The sequence below is a fragment of the Hemibagrus wyckioides genome, linkage group LG02 (genome assembly GCF_019097595.1).
Source record: "Hemibagrus wyckioides isolate EC202008001 linkage group LG02, SWU_Hwy_1.0, whole genome shotgun sequence".
Lineage (NCBI taxonomy): Eukaryota > Metazoa > Chordata > Actinopteri > Siluriformes > Bagridae > Hemibagrus > Hemibagrus wyckioides.
The window spans coordinates 24503928-24521255 of NC_080711.1; the positions used below are offsets into that span (position 1 = coordinate 24503928).

The following is a 17328-nucleotide window of genomic DNA, read 5'->3' on the forward strand; positions in this document are numbered from 1 at the left end:
ATAACTAACAGTGACACACAGTCCCCCCTGAGGGCCCACCAGGGCCTGCAGATTCACACACACACACACACACGTGTACACAGGAGGTGCTGTACCCTCACACAGCCTCCGACACTCACTCAGAGAAACAGAACTCTCACGTTCTCCTCATGGTTCTGTGGTGTACGTGAACTCATCCTGCTCGTCCCTCCTGCTCGCTCGCTGGAGGAAGTCTGGGCAGAGAACATTATTAATCTGCTCAGACAGCAGGAGAGCACGGGGATATCTAGTGGCAAAGAGTAAGGACGGCAGGACCTTGCCTGCTACGGCTAAAAATAAAACACACTCTTTAGATATTTTACCTCGGGGTCTGTCACATATCTGTTTAATCCAGAGTTAAACCGCTTCAGTCAGAACGGAAACATGACCTCGCTGAACCTCGTCATTAACACGATAATAATCCTCTCTTTTCTTCTTGTCACACTGTTCTGGGTATCAGAAGCTTACAGGTACATGCTCTTAACCAGCTCCTCTTCCCATCAGACCACATCTATCAGCATCATATTCATCATATTTGTTGATATTCATCATGATTATCTAAATAACACAAACACACATCAGGTCTCAAAAAAGAGCTTCACTGCAGTCTTCAGTTTTCATGTTCATGTTGATTATTTGGATTATTTGTAAAGTGGGTTGCACACACACACACACACACACACACACACACTACAGTGCTGACCGCAGGGTGACCCCTCAGGTTAGTGTCTTGTCTCTCTCTCTCACATTACTTCTTGCCTTTCTCCCTCTTCCTCTCTCTCTCTCTCTCTCTTTCTCTCTCTGTATGTGTGTGGCTTTCTCTCTGTCTTCTTCTCTGCAGATTTGGAACAGCAGTTCAGTCGAACCACAAACATGCACGCACACACACACACACACACACACACACTTCTCTACTTTCCAGCTTTAACTGTACTGTAAGTGACAAATAGCACTATAAGAGGCATTGATCTGCACTCCCTGTAGGCTGGTGTCCCGTGTGTGTGTGTGTGTGTGTGTGTGTGTGTACGGTGAATCTGGCCTCTAAACTCCAGCACACACTACTATTGACTCGTCTTTAAAGAGACCCGACACACAGCCGCGGCTGGCATTTACTGGCCTCATCGATCCCAAATACACACACACACACACATACACACACACACAGATGTAACAACTGCCGTCTGGGGAAAGCCAGGCACCCTGGGGCCATGAAGATACACAAAGACCAAGGCAGGACCACATCAGAAATGTTATCGGCGTGTACAACGGGGGCGTCGCCTCGGACCTCAGTAATCAAAGAGCTGCTGAGTTCTGGATCCTGATTGGTCAGAAGAGAAGGAGTTGATTAGTTTTCTATAACAGCAGCTTGGACAGTAGTGCAGCTGCAAATCACAGGTTTATATTAATGTGCTAAAACGTTATCATTTCTGAAATTGCAGTGGTAAAAGTGGAATAAAACACTTGGGAACATGCTGCTATAGGAAACCAACACATCACACATGGGAATATGGAATAACATCCAGAGCGTGACTTTAATTCTATGTGAGTCTAACCTTTCTCCATCCTCTCTCTCTCTCTCTCTCTCTCTCTCTTTTTCTCTCTGTCTCTGAGAGGTGTGAACGTTAATAAGTGCAGACAGCTGACGCATGTTTAATCGCTCTAACCTGCTTTGTTGAACCGCGCCGCTCCAGGGACTCGGGTTTGGCCGGCGCCGTGCCACTCCATCCCTTCATCCCCTCTCCCCTTCACGCTCCTATTTTTACTGCTCTAACGAGGTTCGGGCCGAGCACAGGCCGGGTACGGCGGCTCTGCAGGTGCACTCTGGGAGATAAAAATGGATGACTGTGTCGTGGCCTCGTCCCTGAGGAAGGCCTGAGCGAGGTGATGCTCCGCCAGCTGGTGTGTGTCAGGTCTGAGAGAGAGAAGGCGAGAGAGAGAGTGAGGTCCGAGGTGGGGAGCATGTGGAGATGTGGAGCGATGATGGACGTGGGAATTATTTGACCTTCATCTGAAGATATGAAACCGTTATTGTCAGCGATCCACTGCTGTTTGTTTTATTTGTTAAAAAAAGAAAAGTATACATATTTGACATTACAGTAAATATATTCTGTTTTGATGGCTGTGGTTTGGCACAGAGCCCGAGAGGTCACAAAGGAGGAAAAAAAAAGAAAAGAAAAGGGATGATAAAGTCATTGTAATGTCATGCGTAAGATGAGCAAGAGAGGAAACAATTTGTAGAGGTAAATTAACAGAGCATAAATTATTCAGGCAGTCAATAAGCGGCTAAAAATGACTGTGGAAAAGGCTCGTCTGCACAAGATGAGTGAGTGTGTGTGTGTGTATGTGAGAGAGAGAGAGAGAGTGTGTGTGTGTGAGAGAGAGAGTGTGTGTGTGTGTGTGTGTGTGGAAGCAGACAGATGAGTGTGTGAGGTCAAGGTCAGTAGCAGGGCCGTGAAAGGGGGCGTGCAGCCCAGCTCAGATTGCCCACCCTCACAGCGAGTGCACTCATAAATTATGGCACCCTAAAAGGAACAGGCTGAGTTACGGCACACATCAGATCCACTGACGCTTCCTCACAGGGAGAGAGACGCTCTCCACTGCAACAGAGGCTTCATTTCTACAATATCGTTTGTTTAAATATGGATTAATTTCAGCAATCTTTTAACATCGCAATAAAAATCTCACTAGAGTTCTAGAACAGTCTGTATGATAGCGAGTGTTCTCCGTGTGGATCCTCTAACGACAGACCTGCCATGAAAAAAAAATGACCGCACTTACGTCATCAATCCCCCAGAACTCACCTCGGTCCAAAAATGAACGGTTTTAACATGTCTCATCTCTCCATCACTCTATCTGTAACGAGTCTGCCGTTCTCCTATTGGTGGATTTTATAAAGTGTCAGTTTCAGACTCTCAACTCACCATCACAGAATTAATTTAAAACCTGCCAGTTTTGTCCTCAGTGGCAAAAATCACAAACCTCACAGCATTAGTGGTGCTGATGGCTGTCTCTCACCACTGAAATAATACAAATTTAACACATTTCCAGTTTTCTATCCTTCTGCCCTAATGATGTAAATGAACTCAGTAGAGTGTCTCGTGTCTCGACTTTCATTTGTTTTCATTCTTTCATGACAGTCGTTTCCTCTGGACATCCACCTCTTCCCCAACACTCAACTCTCTTCTATTCAATTCAATTCTATTTATAAAGCACCTTTAACAATAGACATTTGTCAGGCAGCAGCTCTGAAACTCCGGATATAGATTTAACTCCCTGACAAACAAGCCGGAGGAGACGGAGGAGAGGAAACACTTCCTGAGACGACACAAAGAAGGAACCTTGAGAGGAACCAGACTCAACAAATGACATCAGCGTGGAGTAACGTGATGATTACAGCTAGGCTGCATCACATATTTTGTCACTGACATATTAAAAGCATAATTTTTTATTTATATATTATAAATCTTGGGGGTTATTTTACAGATACTTTATTACATAGGGGTGGGCCGATGTATTTCCACCATATTGCTGTTTTGTTTGGAATTGTATTTAACTTAATACTTTATCTGATGCTTATGAAAATGATTGTTTAATGTAAAAATAACCACAATCATGCATAAAAAGATTTAATTATAAATTCCTTTTATTACTATTTAATTTAATATCGCTTCAGTGGCATACGTTTGAAAGCAAATGAGGAAAAAGTCAGTATTTTCTATCCCTGATTTTTTCGTGCTTTGGTAAAACTCGGTCTCGGACACTTCCACTCAGGAAAACTATAAGTTGGTGATTTTGATGATCTGAAAGTGGAGCTTAGAAAATTTCCCCGAGACGAGAGAGTCGACTCGCCCTAACAAGACGTGACTCTTAATTAAGTGTGAGCTTGTAATGTTCTCCGTTCTTCATCTCTCTTCTCACACACTAATGCATCTGTTTAAATGGCACCAAGGATTAAACTTCATGCAGAGACAGTGCACACACACACACACACACACACACAGTCGATTGGTTCGTTGGTGTGAGATCCCGTTGTATTCGTACCGATGCAGTATGTACAGCAGTAAGAGCTCCTCTGGGAGAAATAGGTAGAATTTACATGTGTCTCGTAGCCGAGTGCTGCGGGGGGAAACAGGCTGCTCTGGTGACTCACACAGTTACCCCACGATGCTGCTTTGTCACGTCGAGCCCATTTCTCCTGCCTCGCCTCAGCACACTGGTGAATGCGTCATGCAGAGTGACAGCATGGCGTGAGTCAACATGGCTCCCGGTCCTGATGGCTGAGGACGCCGTTCGAACAGTTGGCTTGGTTACACAGTGATAAATGCAGATTTCTGGACGTAGCATCACGTGGCGCTCGACGGAACGTTACCGTAAACACGAGACGTTATGACACGCACGTGAGAAAGGTAGCACTTCGATTATAAACAAACAGATTCAATAAAGTGTGTTAGCGGGAATGTATAGAAAATGTCTCCTGGAGGATGTGGGGTAATTAAAATGAACCTGAAACAAACATCTGAACATCTGGAATTCAATGTTCTCTTAACTAACGGTAATTAGACTTGGATGTTAATTTTAACAAGTTACTGTTAATTAGAAGATTAGCATTAAAACATCAGTCATAGCCGTGTTAAACACACCAGCTTTAACTGTGACTAACTTTATTTAATATTCTGGGTTATTAATTACAGGAATTAAAATTTCATTTAATTAGCATTATTTACTGCATGAGTTAACATTAACTAGAAACAATAGCCAAATGTATGAAAATTTATACTAATTTATGTACAGATTTATGTATGGATAGATTTAATTATGGATGTATTTAAAACTGTTCATTTTGCTGTTAAATTGTCCCTTTGGGAAACCAATTTGTGTTTCTGTCAGATGATATTCCAAGGAGAACAAGCCTAGAACCCTGAAGGAGAACCCCTGAGTAAGTGTGCAGTACAAACAGAAAACTCTTATATTCGTCACCTATTCCACCTTCAAGGACATTGCTTCATGTCTGTTGGTTAATAACATTCATTAAGGAACCAACACAAGGTGAGCTCTGTTAATCAGGCACAATGAAGCCATTTAAGGCTAGTTGAGTTAGCATGATGTTTAGCATGATGCTAGCCATTTCCCACAGGCTGAAGTTTTTGCTCTGTGTTTACTTTCCTTCTCTTCTGAGTGACTTTGTGTCGAGTTCTTTTTCTTTTTATTATTTAATGACAAGAAAATAGAAACATGCATAAAACCCCTGCTGAGCTTCACTGACCCGTAGCGGTGATCTAATCATTATCTGCATAATTCTCATAGTGTTAAGAACATAAAAGTGAGCAGCAATGTGGAGGTGGAGGCGGTGATGGAGGTGGAGGTGGGCTAAACGCAGACATGTGGACACTGACTGCTGAGAAAGTGCATGATGGACTGTTCACCATAAACCCCTCGTGAAAGCAAAGGACGAGCGCTTAGCAACCAGGCGAGAGTGTTCGATCAGGCAGCTGATGGACTCAGAGCTTGGGGGGGTGGGTGGGGGGTACAGCGAGAGAGAGAGAGAGAGAGAGACTGTTCTATCATGGCCTGCTCTCTAGAATGAATTTAAGGAAAAGTGAAGTGTCTGCCCAGAAATAAAACACATTTTTAACACAACATCACTCTCATGGCCTGGGTTTAAACCCAACACACACTCACACAGCCACCTGCATACGTTTTTTTAAGCTGGAGGACTAAAAGCCATGTCAACTGGGGGGCAGTGTGAAAATTATAAAGCTGAAACACAACTCGAGCTAAACAGCATAAGGACTATTATCAGACAATTAAATTAATCAACAGAGAGAGAGAGAGAGAGAGAGAGAGAGAGAAAGACAGATAGACAGAGAGAGAGAGACAGACAGATAGACAGAGAGAGAGAGAGAGAGAGAGAGAAAGACAGACAGATAGACAGAGAGAGAGAGAGAGAGAGAGTGAGAGAGAGAGAAAGACAGACAGATAGACAGAGAGAGAGAGAGAGAGACAGACAGACAGATAGTGAAAGAGAGAGAGACAGACAGACAGATATTATTCGCTTGTCTCACAAAACAGCTGGCAGGTACACACACATGGAGGTGAGGGAGTGAGTGTTTACAGCTGCTATAATGTGACATAAGAGGGATAAACCTCTGAGGGGTAGATACAGGGATTCAGCTTCATCACACTCATTATTGTACTACAGCACCATGACACCCAGAGTCCAAATGTCGTATTGAATAATCTGCTTTAAAACCACAAGCACTTCATGTAGCCGTGTTTGCAGACACTTGTTTTTTGCCCCTCACGTTTCTCTCTCTTGGTTTCCTGCAGCTGCATGTGTATGTGGACAGGATGACAATAAAATCTGACCTGACCATGAACACAATGCGAGACTCCCTCTATAACACATGTGCTGCATAATGCAGAGGAAGAGAAGCAGACAGTGTGATTTTCAGCGTCGGCCCGACGGCCGCCCCGAGTCTGCCGCCATTCTTTAATTCATCGCGGTCTCTGACCTCTGTGTCCTGAATCACGGAGCGATGCAGTGGTTCTGCTCGTGTGACGTTCACCAAGGACAAACGCGGAGGGCTGATGCTCGGCGATGCTCGTTTCTGATATGCCTAAGCACGAGCACAGGCACACTCCATCTCTCTTCTTCTCTTCTCTCTGAACTGCCGGAGGGGAGGAAAGGACACAGAGTTTATTCCCATGGAAACCGAGTCTCCTCGTGTGCGGGATGAGAGATGTCCTCTGTGTTGATTAAAAAAAAACCCTGCAGGCCGTGTCTCGCTCAGGCGCGTTCGCTGCCTCGCTGCGGTCGTCACTCTCCTCCAGAGTTTGATGGTTTTATACCAACAATTAGCAGCTATCGATCCGGGTTCTGTACGCTGCGGGAGAGTCACAAAAAGGGACCCGAAATCCGTCATTCCGTCTTTTCCTGAGGTGAGCCAAGCTTAATGACACAGAGATAAATGCTAACTCGCTCAAAATGCAGCTTTAGTTCTCTTCAAACTGAATTGTGGAGTCTGAGAGAAAGCTGTGAGGCTCACAAGAAGGTTTTACACACACACACACACACACACAATAATAAACTATAATAAGAATAAGAATAATAATTACAATAATAAAAGAATTAAACATGAGAGATCGGTCCTGATGTAAATGCTAATCTAAGTCAGTTTCAGACACACATGTGACTCAAAGAACATTCAAAACTGAATGGGATTAAAATTCACTCAAATGGAAAAAGAACGTACCAAGACAAAAAAACCTAACAGAAAAGGTACCAAGCTAGCTGGCTACCCCAGGCTCCTCTGTCCACTGAGGAGGAGGAACATGTTCTGTGTGGACGCTACCTCGAGTTCCCATGAGTCACGAAGTGGGCGTGGCCAAGTTTCACCTCAGAAGCGTTACAGATACCCCACGCTCTTAACAGATATAAACACTAGCTTAGCAAACCACTTAAAGAAAACAAGCTAATCATTACTCTTCTGTAAATATGAAAGTGTCCTCAGAGAAGATTCCTTTTTCATGCAGCACATTGTCTCTCACTGAATATGGACACTGCACAAATGATGACATCATCTGACCAGGTCCAGCTACTGTCCACTGAGAATACTCATCAGTGCAGTGGATCTGCTCAACATCGAACACCATCACAAGCAACATGCATGCGAAGAGCCTAATATTTTATTTAGAACCATAAAAACGTGTAAAATACAGGCGCTGCGTCCGTGAACAAACACCAACAAACCCACTCACTTGTATGATGTCCTTCTGAGATGCTCTGAGTGGTGTTTACACTCCTGCATCAGACCTTACATCAGAAATGATGCTTATTTTATGTCAGGTGGTAATTATGGACGATTTCTTTATTTAAAACCCATAAATTAACACACGGTTCACTGATTGGCTAATAAAGAAAGTAACACTGCAACTCATAGAAATCAATATAATTTTACATTTTTTAATTTTACACATCATTTTTCATTCTTTTCTCCAGGTTCATTTCTCAGTTTAACAGCTAGAAATTATTTCAGGTCTGAAGAGACGAAAATTAGCTATTAGCTATTAGCTTTTGCTAAACGAGTTATTATTATTATTATCTTACCAGAGTCGAATTTAAAACAACAACAAAAAAAACACGTCTAAATCATTATTTTTCCTCTTGACTTTCACGAAAACGAAAGAACACTGACTCAGATATTGAACTACAGCAGGATAAATTATTAGTTTCTCACAAAACAATGTGATAGAATAAATCACGTGATCTCATTTGACGCATCCTATTGGATAAACGCAGGAACTCCAGGAAACCATCGCGCAAAATAATGTTTTATCCAAACTCTGAGTGGAATGTAAAGTTGATTATTGTAATTAAAAGCAGGATGTATTTATTTGGCTTTCCTACTGTACTCCTAAAAGAGGGGTGTTACGTGTTAAATTGTAAATTGGCGCTGTATAGCACAGAGGAGGAGTGCAGCAATTAACCACACCTGTGTGTAGCATTAGCCCCGCCCCTTTATACAGGTGTCTATAAGAACAAGGGACGCGTTTGAAAAATGTTCAGAAAATTTCATGAGCATTTTGTGTTCATATTGCACTCACACGGAAATGCACTAAAACGTGACATTTCGGTCGGGTTTTTACGAGTTTTATTTTATTTGTTTTAAATGCCGCTCATTTCGTCACACAGTGCGCGCGCATGGCCACGCGAGGGCTCCGCGTTCTTATTTACATGCACGAGCTCTCGCTCGCGCTGTCCTCATCTACACCAACCTCCAACCCGGGTTGCCAAATTGTAATATTTTAATACTTTGTTTTAAAACGTTATTTTATCTAAACACACACACACACACACACACACACACATATAGTGTTTCTATAGCAACAGCTCATTTCACAGCGGTTGTTCCATTTATAATAAAAATTGTCTTTGTTTGGATTTGTGTCATTTCTTATAGATTTTGTTTAGATTTTTTTTAAACATTTATATGGAGTCTAGAGTGTCATCACTTTGTAAAGCTGTCATTTTTCTGACACTTTCTGCAGTACAAGTTTACACTTTTTATTTACAGTTTTTATTTATTGTTTCTCTGAAACAATTAGAAGCTTTTCTTTTCTTTGTCTTATAAACTATAAATAGAGACCAAAAGAGAAGCTGGTGTCCATGGTGTAAGCAAGAATGAGAGAATATTAGAATCTTATAAAAGAAATGACAGTGTGGCATTATTTAAAAAATAAAATGTTAGCTGTGCTGTGCGAGGAACAGGAATGAGGCTGTGCTAGAGGTTCTATAACTAAATGTAGCTTAAAACGGATAAACAGTACATTCTACTAAAGTATAGCAATATGTCGATGCATTTAAGTATTTATTTATCATTTAGTTACAATGCTGTTATGAAAATGATTATGTTATTATTAATATTATTGTTACTGTGAAAATTATGTTGTTATTTTTATTTTATGTACATCATTGTACTAAAAAAGGTGGTTAGTTAAAAATGAAATAAAACTCCATGGACAAAATATTACAGCACACATTTTAATAAAGCTGCTCAGGTGAAGCCTGTGTTGTAGAATCTGTGGACTTTATTTTACGGTTAAAGAGTCGGTGTGTGTAGTCTGTGTGATTTTTTCCCCCTCTGGTGAAGTGTTCGTCATGAAGTCTGCTTTTGGAAGTACACTTTTAAACAATCTGGCAACCCAAGAGCCAGTCGCTATCCGCCCTCCTCCCCTCCGCTGTCTCTCTCTATCTCTTTCAGTGCGCGCGCCGACTCCACATACCCCCGTAGCCCGGTGTCGGTGGCGCACGGCGGTGGTGCTCGCTGCTCGGCTCGGCCGCTTCATACGGACACAAGCGCAAGGGAGGGAAAAGGAAACAAACAAACCAAAGCAAAGCGAAGCATGATGGTCGGCGGTCCGTGCGCGCGCAAGTCGGCTCGCCGCTCGCGCTCCGCGCTGATCGCCGCGCTCACCGTGCTGCTCGTGCAGACGCTCATCGTGTGGAACTTCAGCAGCCTGGACTCGGGGGACGCCGGGGAGAACGGCGGCGGAGGTGGTGGTGGAGGTGCTGGAGGCGGTGGTGGAGGCGCAGGCAGGGAGAAGAGAGACCGGCTCGGCATGAACAAAGCGTACGGCGAATATACGAGAAGCAGGAGGCAGCAGCTCGGGAAAGGGACCCTGCGCCACAAGCGGCAATCGGTAAGAAGAAAGAGGCGACGGAATTTCTCTCATGTTGGTGTGAAGAACGATGTGCACATCAGCATCGCGTCGTTCACTCACTCACTCACTCACACTCACTCGTTCATTCATTCCGCTGTCGTTCTCCGTTCTGTCCGCGAGAACGGGCCTCGGTTCCGAGTATTTTGGGGTTGATCTATAGGTTTCGCGTCAGCTGCGCGTTTACATCCGCGCTAGACTGCGTGATGAGATCGCGTCATTTTGAGACACTGCTGAAGACTTTATACTGTCCACATCACCAACATCATCAACACATCACACACACACACACACACACACACACCATCATTCACCATCAGGAATAAAAACACACCTAAAAATGAAGGTTCCACTAAGAACTTGGGTTCTTTTTGATATCAGGGTTGGTTTAGGAACCAGCTGTGAGAGGAAGCTCCTGCAGTTTGTGCTGCTTACCCTACAGTCTTAGAACAAACAGGCTCCTCAAGGGTTCTCTTAACTTCAGAAACTTTCATACTGTTTCCACTGGAGACATTCACAAGATCTTATTGGGGTTTTTTTCTCTGAGGAACCAACAGTTATAACGACTTATTCTATGTTAATACTCAGACTCTTAGAAACAAGGTTCTTGAAAGGTTCACTGGATAATTAAGAGTTACAAATTTTGTAACACTCTTAGAAATGAAGGGTTCTCTAAGGGCTATTCGATTGGAATCCTTTATGAGAAAAAAATCTTAATACACAGCTATAAACCCTTTAATCATCCACTGAACACCAGAGGAACCCCTTTTTTTTGTAAAAGTGTATACAGTAACTGAATAAATGTGTGGAGGAACCATGAAAGGTTCTATGTAGAACACAGCTGCAATGTTAGAAAGGGTCTCGTTCCAAGCAGAACCCTTTCTGCAAGATTAGAACTCCTGAAAGCACTACTGAAAGGTTCTGGCTCATTTAAAGTTTGCACTGAATACTTACCCAATTAATACACACCCAATTAATACACACCCAACTAATACACACCCAACTAATACACACCCAATTAATACACTCCCAACTAATACACACCCAATTAATACACTCCCAACTAATACACACCCAATTAATACACACCCAACTAATACACACCCAATTAATACACACCCAATTAATACACACCCAATTAATGCACACCCAATTAATACACACCCAATTAATACACACCCAATTAATACACACACTCTGAAAGAAAACAATACTTTTAAGAGTTCTTTAAGGGTTCAGTGGATGATTAAGGGTTCTTAGTTTCCAAAAATGTGTCACATTTCTGATAGGAAAGCACTTTGTGGACGACAGCAGTTACATTTTCAACATGAAAAATCTAAAGAGTTCTAACAGCGGGATAACTGAAGAACCTTTAAGGGTTCTAATTTTTTGTAGGTTTTTTAATTTGATGCCGTTTTTCTGGAAATGACATAAAAACACAGTGTATATTAATGTATTTAACACCTAGTAAATGTGTTATGGGTGATACGATAAAAATATCATGATATTTAGATAAAAGACATTTCTATGATACACAATATATATCATGAGACACAGATACGTTTATTAAAACAGAACATACGAGAACGCTTGTGTTCGATGATTAAATAGTTCTAAATGTGAAGAGGTGCTGCTTTGCTTGTCGGTTAAACAGGGTAAAATTGACTAAGGTGACATTCAGGGATCGTAAGAGCACCACATCCTGTAATTACCGCCGCTAATTATCGTGTAGTACGATACCTACATGGCGTCTCGTGACAGACAGTCGGCTGAAGAGACGACTTTCATCATCAGAGATTGTAAAATAGGTGGAAATGTCACATGGACTCGCGGGGTGAAGACAGCCCGGATGATTAATAATAGCAAAAACAACGTCGATGTTAATAAACTTAGTTTACACTGCGCTGTGCATTAAAACGTGAAATGTAGGAATATGTTTTCCACGGCGCAGAGCTGGCAGCGTCGCGTCTCGACAGGATTTTCCCGCTGTGCCAGAATCGGTCTGGTGTTTTTCCGGTGAGAAAATAAAAACAGTATAAACGCCTCACCTCCTGGAGCATCCCTGCAGGACTGTTGCAGGTTTGTGATGTATTTGTACCATCTGTGATAATTAGAATAAACTCAGGCTTGGAGAGATCTCTCACCCTCCTGAGTGTAAATGCTAATATTCGGCCCAACAGGATGCCAGTTGTTTGGTGTTACAAGATGTTTCACTGAATGTTCTCCCTGTTTTCGAGCTGAAGGAGTTCATTCAGGAACTGCAGTGTAAGCTCACACACACTGTCTAATGGACGCTGTGTGCTTCCACTACAGCGCTAGAACCTGCTGAGCAAAAAAAAATAAAAAAAGTCATTTTGGATCGTCAAGTTGTTCAGGAAATTGCAATTTTGAAATCTGGATGCTGATTGGTCAGAGGATGTTCTGCAAAGTGACTGAAATGTCAAGAACTAACGAGAGCACCAAGAATATTTAACTTTAACTCCTACATTATATTACAGTTATATTAATGTGCTTGGTGTAATACCTTATGGTTTCTGTAGTAACAGCTTGTTCACAGCGGATGCTCCACTAATTCTAATCGTATTACACAAAAAATTCTTCTTCTTTTTTTTTTTTTTGAAAGTTAGCATAAAGTGTGGAAGGAGTCTCCAGTGTCAGCACTCTGTAACAGTCTGAGCTGAAGCTAGAACTTAACGTAACAGTAACAGAAATTTTATCGTAAATCTGAATCAGGTTTGTTGTTAAAAAAGTGTCAGAATAATATTTTAGGAATTGGTGTTTGTTTGTTTTTTACTTTTATTGTGCAAATGATTCTTTCGTTAGTCACGCACTTTCCTGTGTGTTATCTGACACTTCAGTGTCCTTTTCTGCCTCAGGAGATGTTTGTTGACCTTCATGCTAATTCTCAGGTTTGCCAGCTGTAGTTTTTACCTGATTTCTCATAGTTTTAAAGTGAATATCTAAAAGCGATCTGCTCCAAATGATCCCGCTGGACGGAAGAAGGGACGACCTCGGAGCGTGCTGACCTTTCCTTCTTCTCACCCATGACAGGCTGTAATACGCTCCCCTGATTCTCTCTATCTCCATCTCTCTCTGCTTTGTCTTGATCTCTTTTTCTCCAGCTCTCTGGCTCTTCCTCCTGTTACCTCTGCCGAGTTTCTTGTTTCTGTAAAAACAGAAGCTTATATACCAGGAGCTGGCACCGAGTTCCACTTTTCCTTTGGAAGAGCTTGGAAAAACAGGAGGATTAGAGCTCAGATCCATCACAGCTCCAACAATCCCCTTCATCACACCAGAGTCCAGGAATTACAGAACAACAAGATTCAGAAGTGCTATTGTTGGAAATGAAATGTGATTTCAGGGGAAATGGATGTGTTTGTTGCCTTTGAGAGAAACTCAGGAGAGACAGAGGAAGATATTTTCTGTCTCGAGTTAGCTCGTTATTACACTTTTTCTTGGTTAACAATAATCACTTTTTCTGAAAGGTTCTACTTGAACACGCCGTTGCTGGGTGCAGTCTAGAACTTATTTCCAGAGAGACAAACCAAACGACCCTCTGAGCTGATTAAAATTTTTAACAAAAATGGTTTCCTAATCACAATTAATTAGTCATTAACATCATTAACACGTCATTAACACAGTCAAAAACATCCCACGAAAGTCAACACATTCTTGGATTTCAGTAATCCCACTCAGACTGACCTGAAGCCTGATTCTGTTTTCTTTCCTTCTGGTCACTTTAACTGTTGTTTGCGTTTGTTGTGTGTGATGTGATTATATGATTTTTATATTAATATTTCATAATAAATTCTGCCATGATGCAGAATCATTTTCTGAACCAATACACACACACACACACACACACAGACAGATATATATCTGTATGTATATAAAGCAAGTGTTCCTTAAGTAATGTAAGAGGTAGATTGAATTAGACTGAAAGATTGACTGATAGTTTTGCTAAAAGTATCTGTGTCCTGGACATGAGATCGCAGCAGGTCTTCTTGACGCCCATGTTCTCTGTGTTCCTCTTTGTTGTGGTTGGAATCTCAGACTCGATCTGTCCTCTTTGTTCAGGTTTACAGCAGAGGACAGGTGCTGCCTCTGAGTTCTTTTTGATCTTCATCTTTTGTTTCTTTTCTTCACTAGGCTTCCTCTCTCTCTCTCTGCTGTACTTTTAGTTAAAAAATCCTAATCTCATTTATAAAACCACAAAATCTCTTTTCTTGGTTCATGTGTTTTCCTTGACCCAAATGAGGAAGTTCCTCCTTTGCACACACACACAGGTTTAATTTTTATTCGAGGGGAAGTTCTTTGTGCGAAACGGGTTTTCCTGCCATCCATGTTGCTTTTATCCATTTGCAGATGTCTGAGATAGAGAGAGAGGAAACGCCGGTGCTGAAAGTTTTGCATGTCAGCGTTAAACTGAGAACAGAAAAGAAATCGCATTTCGTGACAGCGGGGAAAAAACGTTGCACTTATTTCTCTGGGGTTTCCTCCTGGTACTCTGGTTTCCTCCTCCAGTCCACATCAGTGACCTTTCCTGCCTTGTTTCATGTTTGCCGACTTAAGGGAAAGATCGATGCTGGAATTCAGTATGTTCCCTCCTCAGTTGGTACCCAGCTCTTGCCACATGTTCCAGCTCCTTTTCCTGATTCTGTTAAAGCTTCTTTATTGGATGGAGCCGGATATTACTGGCTAGACTGCGATCCAACAGACACGCCACTATTCCAAGAGCTTTGCAGAGAGAATTTCCATAAAGAAGAAATCCTCCACATCTGGCTAAAGTTGGCTCGGCGTTCCGGCTAACGCTCGGTCTGAGCATGTGTGCCAGGTTGCCGCGGGTAAAGATGCACGTTATACTCCGCTGGCAGCGATGGCCTTGATGGTATTTCCTTAACAGGGTTTTAAAATGACTCAGAGCACACGCCCAGGGCCAGCTATTCTATATAACATTCTCACTGACCTTACTGAGAAGAACCCTCCTCAGATGATGTCCTCATACACCGGCGTTACTCGGTGTGAAACCATTAGGAGGAAGAAAAGATGGAACGTTTTTGTCTCTACAACTTTACGACTTGAACAGAGAATGATTTCAGGAAGTGAAGAACCCTTAATAATATTTTTTCTAGCCCAGTGTCATCTTGTCCACACCTCTTGTTAAAAGAAAAGCAATTTCTGACCTTTTTTTTCCCCTTCGAAAGCCATAAAAAAGAAAAAAACTGACATTTGTCATAAACACATCTTGACCAATACATACATATATACAGTCTATAAATAACTGTCATTAGCAAGTCTCTACATGAGCAGCTTACTGACAGGGGCCTTAATCTTCTGTAAGGAGATGTTTGTTTAAGGATTATGGAAGGAGTCTCCAGTGTCAGTGCTGTGTACCTGTCAGAGGTAAAGTGAGGACAGGAACTAACCGTTCTGATTTATAGATATTTAACGTAAGTATAAACGGATAAAAAGTGTCAAAGTTTAGTAAATAAAAATTTGTGTAAACAGCACCGTCATTGATTGTTTTCCTCTAACAGCTGGAGACATAGTGTTTTATCACTGAAATATTTTCATTTCAGACTGTTTAGAATTAATTTTAATGCTAATGGTTGGTCCATTGAATAGAAATGCTAACTAGATAACAAACTGATGCTAATTCAGGAGACAAATTCAACACATTTCACCTTTATCTCTTTAGCTGCATCATCATCATCACCATCTGTAGCATGAGTGATCACGTAATCATTTATGTTTTCTGATTTGAAATTCGTGGAAATAAAATTCATCAGTGTGTCACGTGTTTGTTTTTCTGTTTTGATGAGAATTATCTTGTTATATCACCGCTGACTTGCTGCAGCAACTAAGCTGGTGGCTCTGAGGCAGGAACACTCTGGGGAGATGGAACACACACACACACACACACCTGCCTGGCTCTTTGCTAGCATGCCTGTGTGTAATATTTTGCTGCTGTAGTCTTGTCCTCTTTAATCTCAGCTGACTGAACTTTTTCTATTTTGCTGCTGATAAAAATGTAATCACAAATATCATTTCATTCCATTTTCTGATTTAGCATCAGATTTTTATCGGTTTTGTTTTCTGAATGATGGCCAACAGAAGTCGTCCAAATTCTTATTTAGATTATTTAGTGCAAAACTGACGAATCTGGACATTAATATTTTCAGTAGTAGCGATGGACATGCTTCAGAATTTTAATACGTTCTCCATCGTGGTTTGATTAAACAGATCTCAAAATTGTAATATTTGATATTTGTGGGCGGAGTCAGGGGCAGGTTCAGTGTTCAATGAATTGAATAGATTCTTAATGAAATACCCCCTGATATTCAGAGCTGATTCAGTTTTAGGTAGGTTTTATTTGCCAGTGTATTGAGTTTTTTCTTGGGTGTTAAGATACAGGCACCATTCTAAGATCTCAACAGGTTTTTGTTGCTGTTGTTGAGAAACAGAATGAAGGCTTGAAGAAATAAAGTTTTGTGTGTAAATTGCGGATGTTCGGATAAGGACGGAGTGTACAGTGAGCTGGTGTGCGCTGGAATAAAATCCTGAGTATCAGTTCCATATGGTGCCGTAGCGCTCGCCTCTCAGCGGGGCAGCATCTCATTAACGCTTCCTCCATTCCATGTGAGATTAAGAGCGACGTTAGATGTACACGTGGCCTCGAGAACACTGATGTTGTGTATTAGGTGGTGTTTTTTTTTCTTTCGTTTGCAGGACCCCTGGGCCTCCTCGGAGGAGAGCGACGGGTTTTGTTTATAAAGGAAACATGTCCTGATAGTAAGACCTCTAAAGACACAAGCGAGCTCTTTCATGTCCCTCCCCAGCTGTTGTGTAACGGCTCCAGTCGCCGTATATCGATTTGTTTCTCTGAGTCGCGCTGATGGTTATCTCCGACATTTCCATGATGCGCTCTGCTAATGAGCTGGCCTTGATTGGAACACTCGTTCTGTTTTTCCACAATGAGTTCATCTGGTTTAGAGAGAGAGATAGAGGGAGAGAGAGAGGGAGAGAGTGTGTGTGTGTGAGTGAGGGAGAGAGAGAGAGAGAGAGACACAGAGTGTGTGTGTGTGAGAGAGA

The 17328-nt window shown here is 41.9% G+C and overlaps 1 protein-coding gene and 1 long non-coding RNA gene across 2 annotated transcripts in view; both read left to right on the plus strand.

Annotated features, from left to right (window-relative positions):
* Positions 1–4946, plus strand: part of LOC131363067 (uncharacterized) — a 22002-nt gene extending 17056 nt beyond the window's left edge. Inside the window, exon 3 of the long non-coding RNA XR_009206274.1 lies at positions 1–4946. This exon is cut by the window's left edge and continues 8988 nt beyond it. This is a non-coding gene — a long non-coding RNA (uncharacterized LOC131363067).
* A 4831-nt stretch (positions 4947–9777) lies between these two features.
* xylt1 (xylosyltransferase I) overlaps positions 9778–17328 on the plus strand; it is a 56436-nt gene continuing 48885 nt past the window's right edge. Inside the window, exon 1 of the mRNA XM_058417083.1 lies at positions 9778–10218. Coding sequence (XP_058273066.1) covers positions 9922–10218 — 297 coding nt within the window. The 5' untranslated portion in view covers positions 9778–9921. The remainder of the gene's footprint in view (positions 10219–17328) is intronic.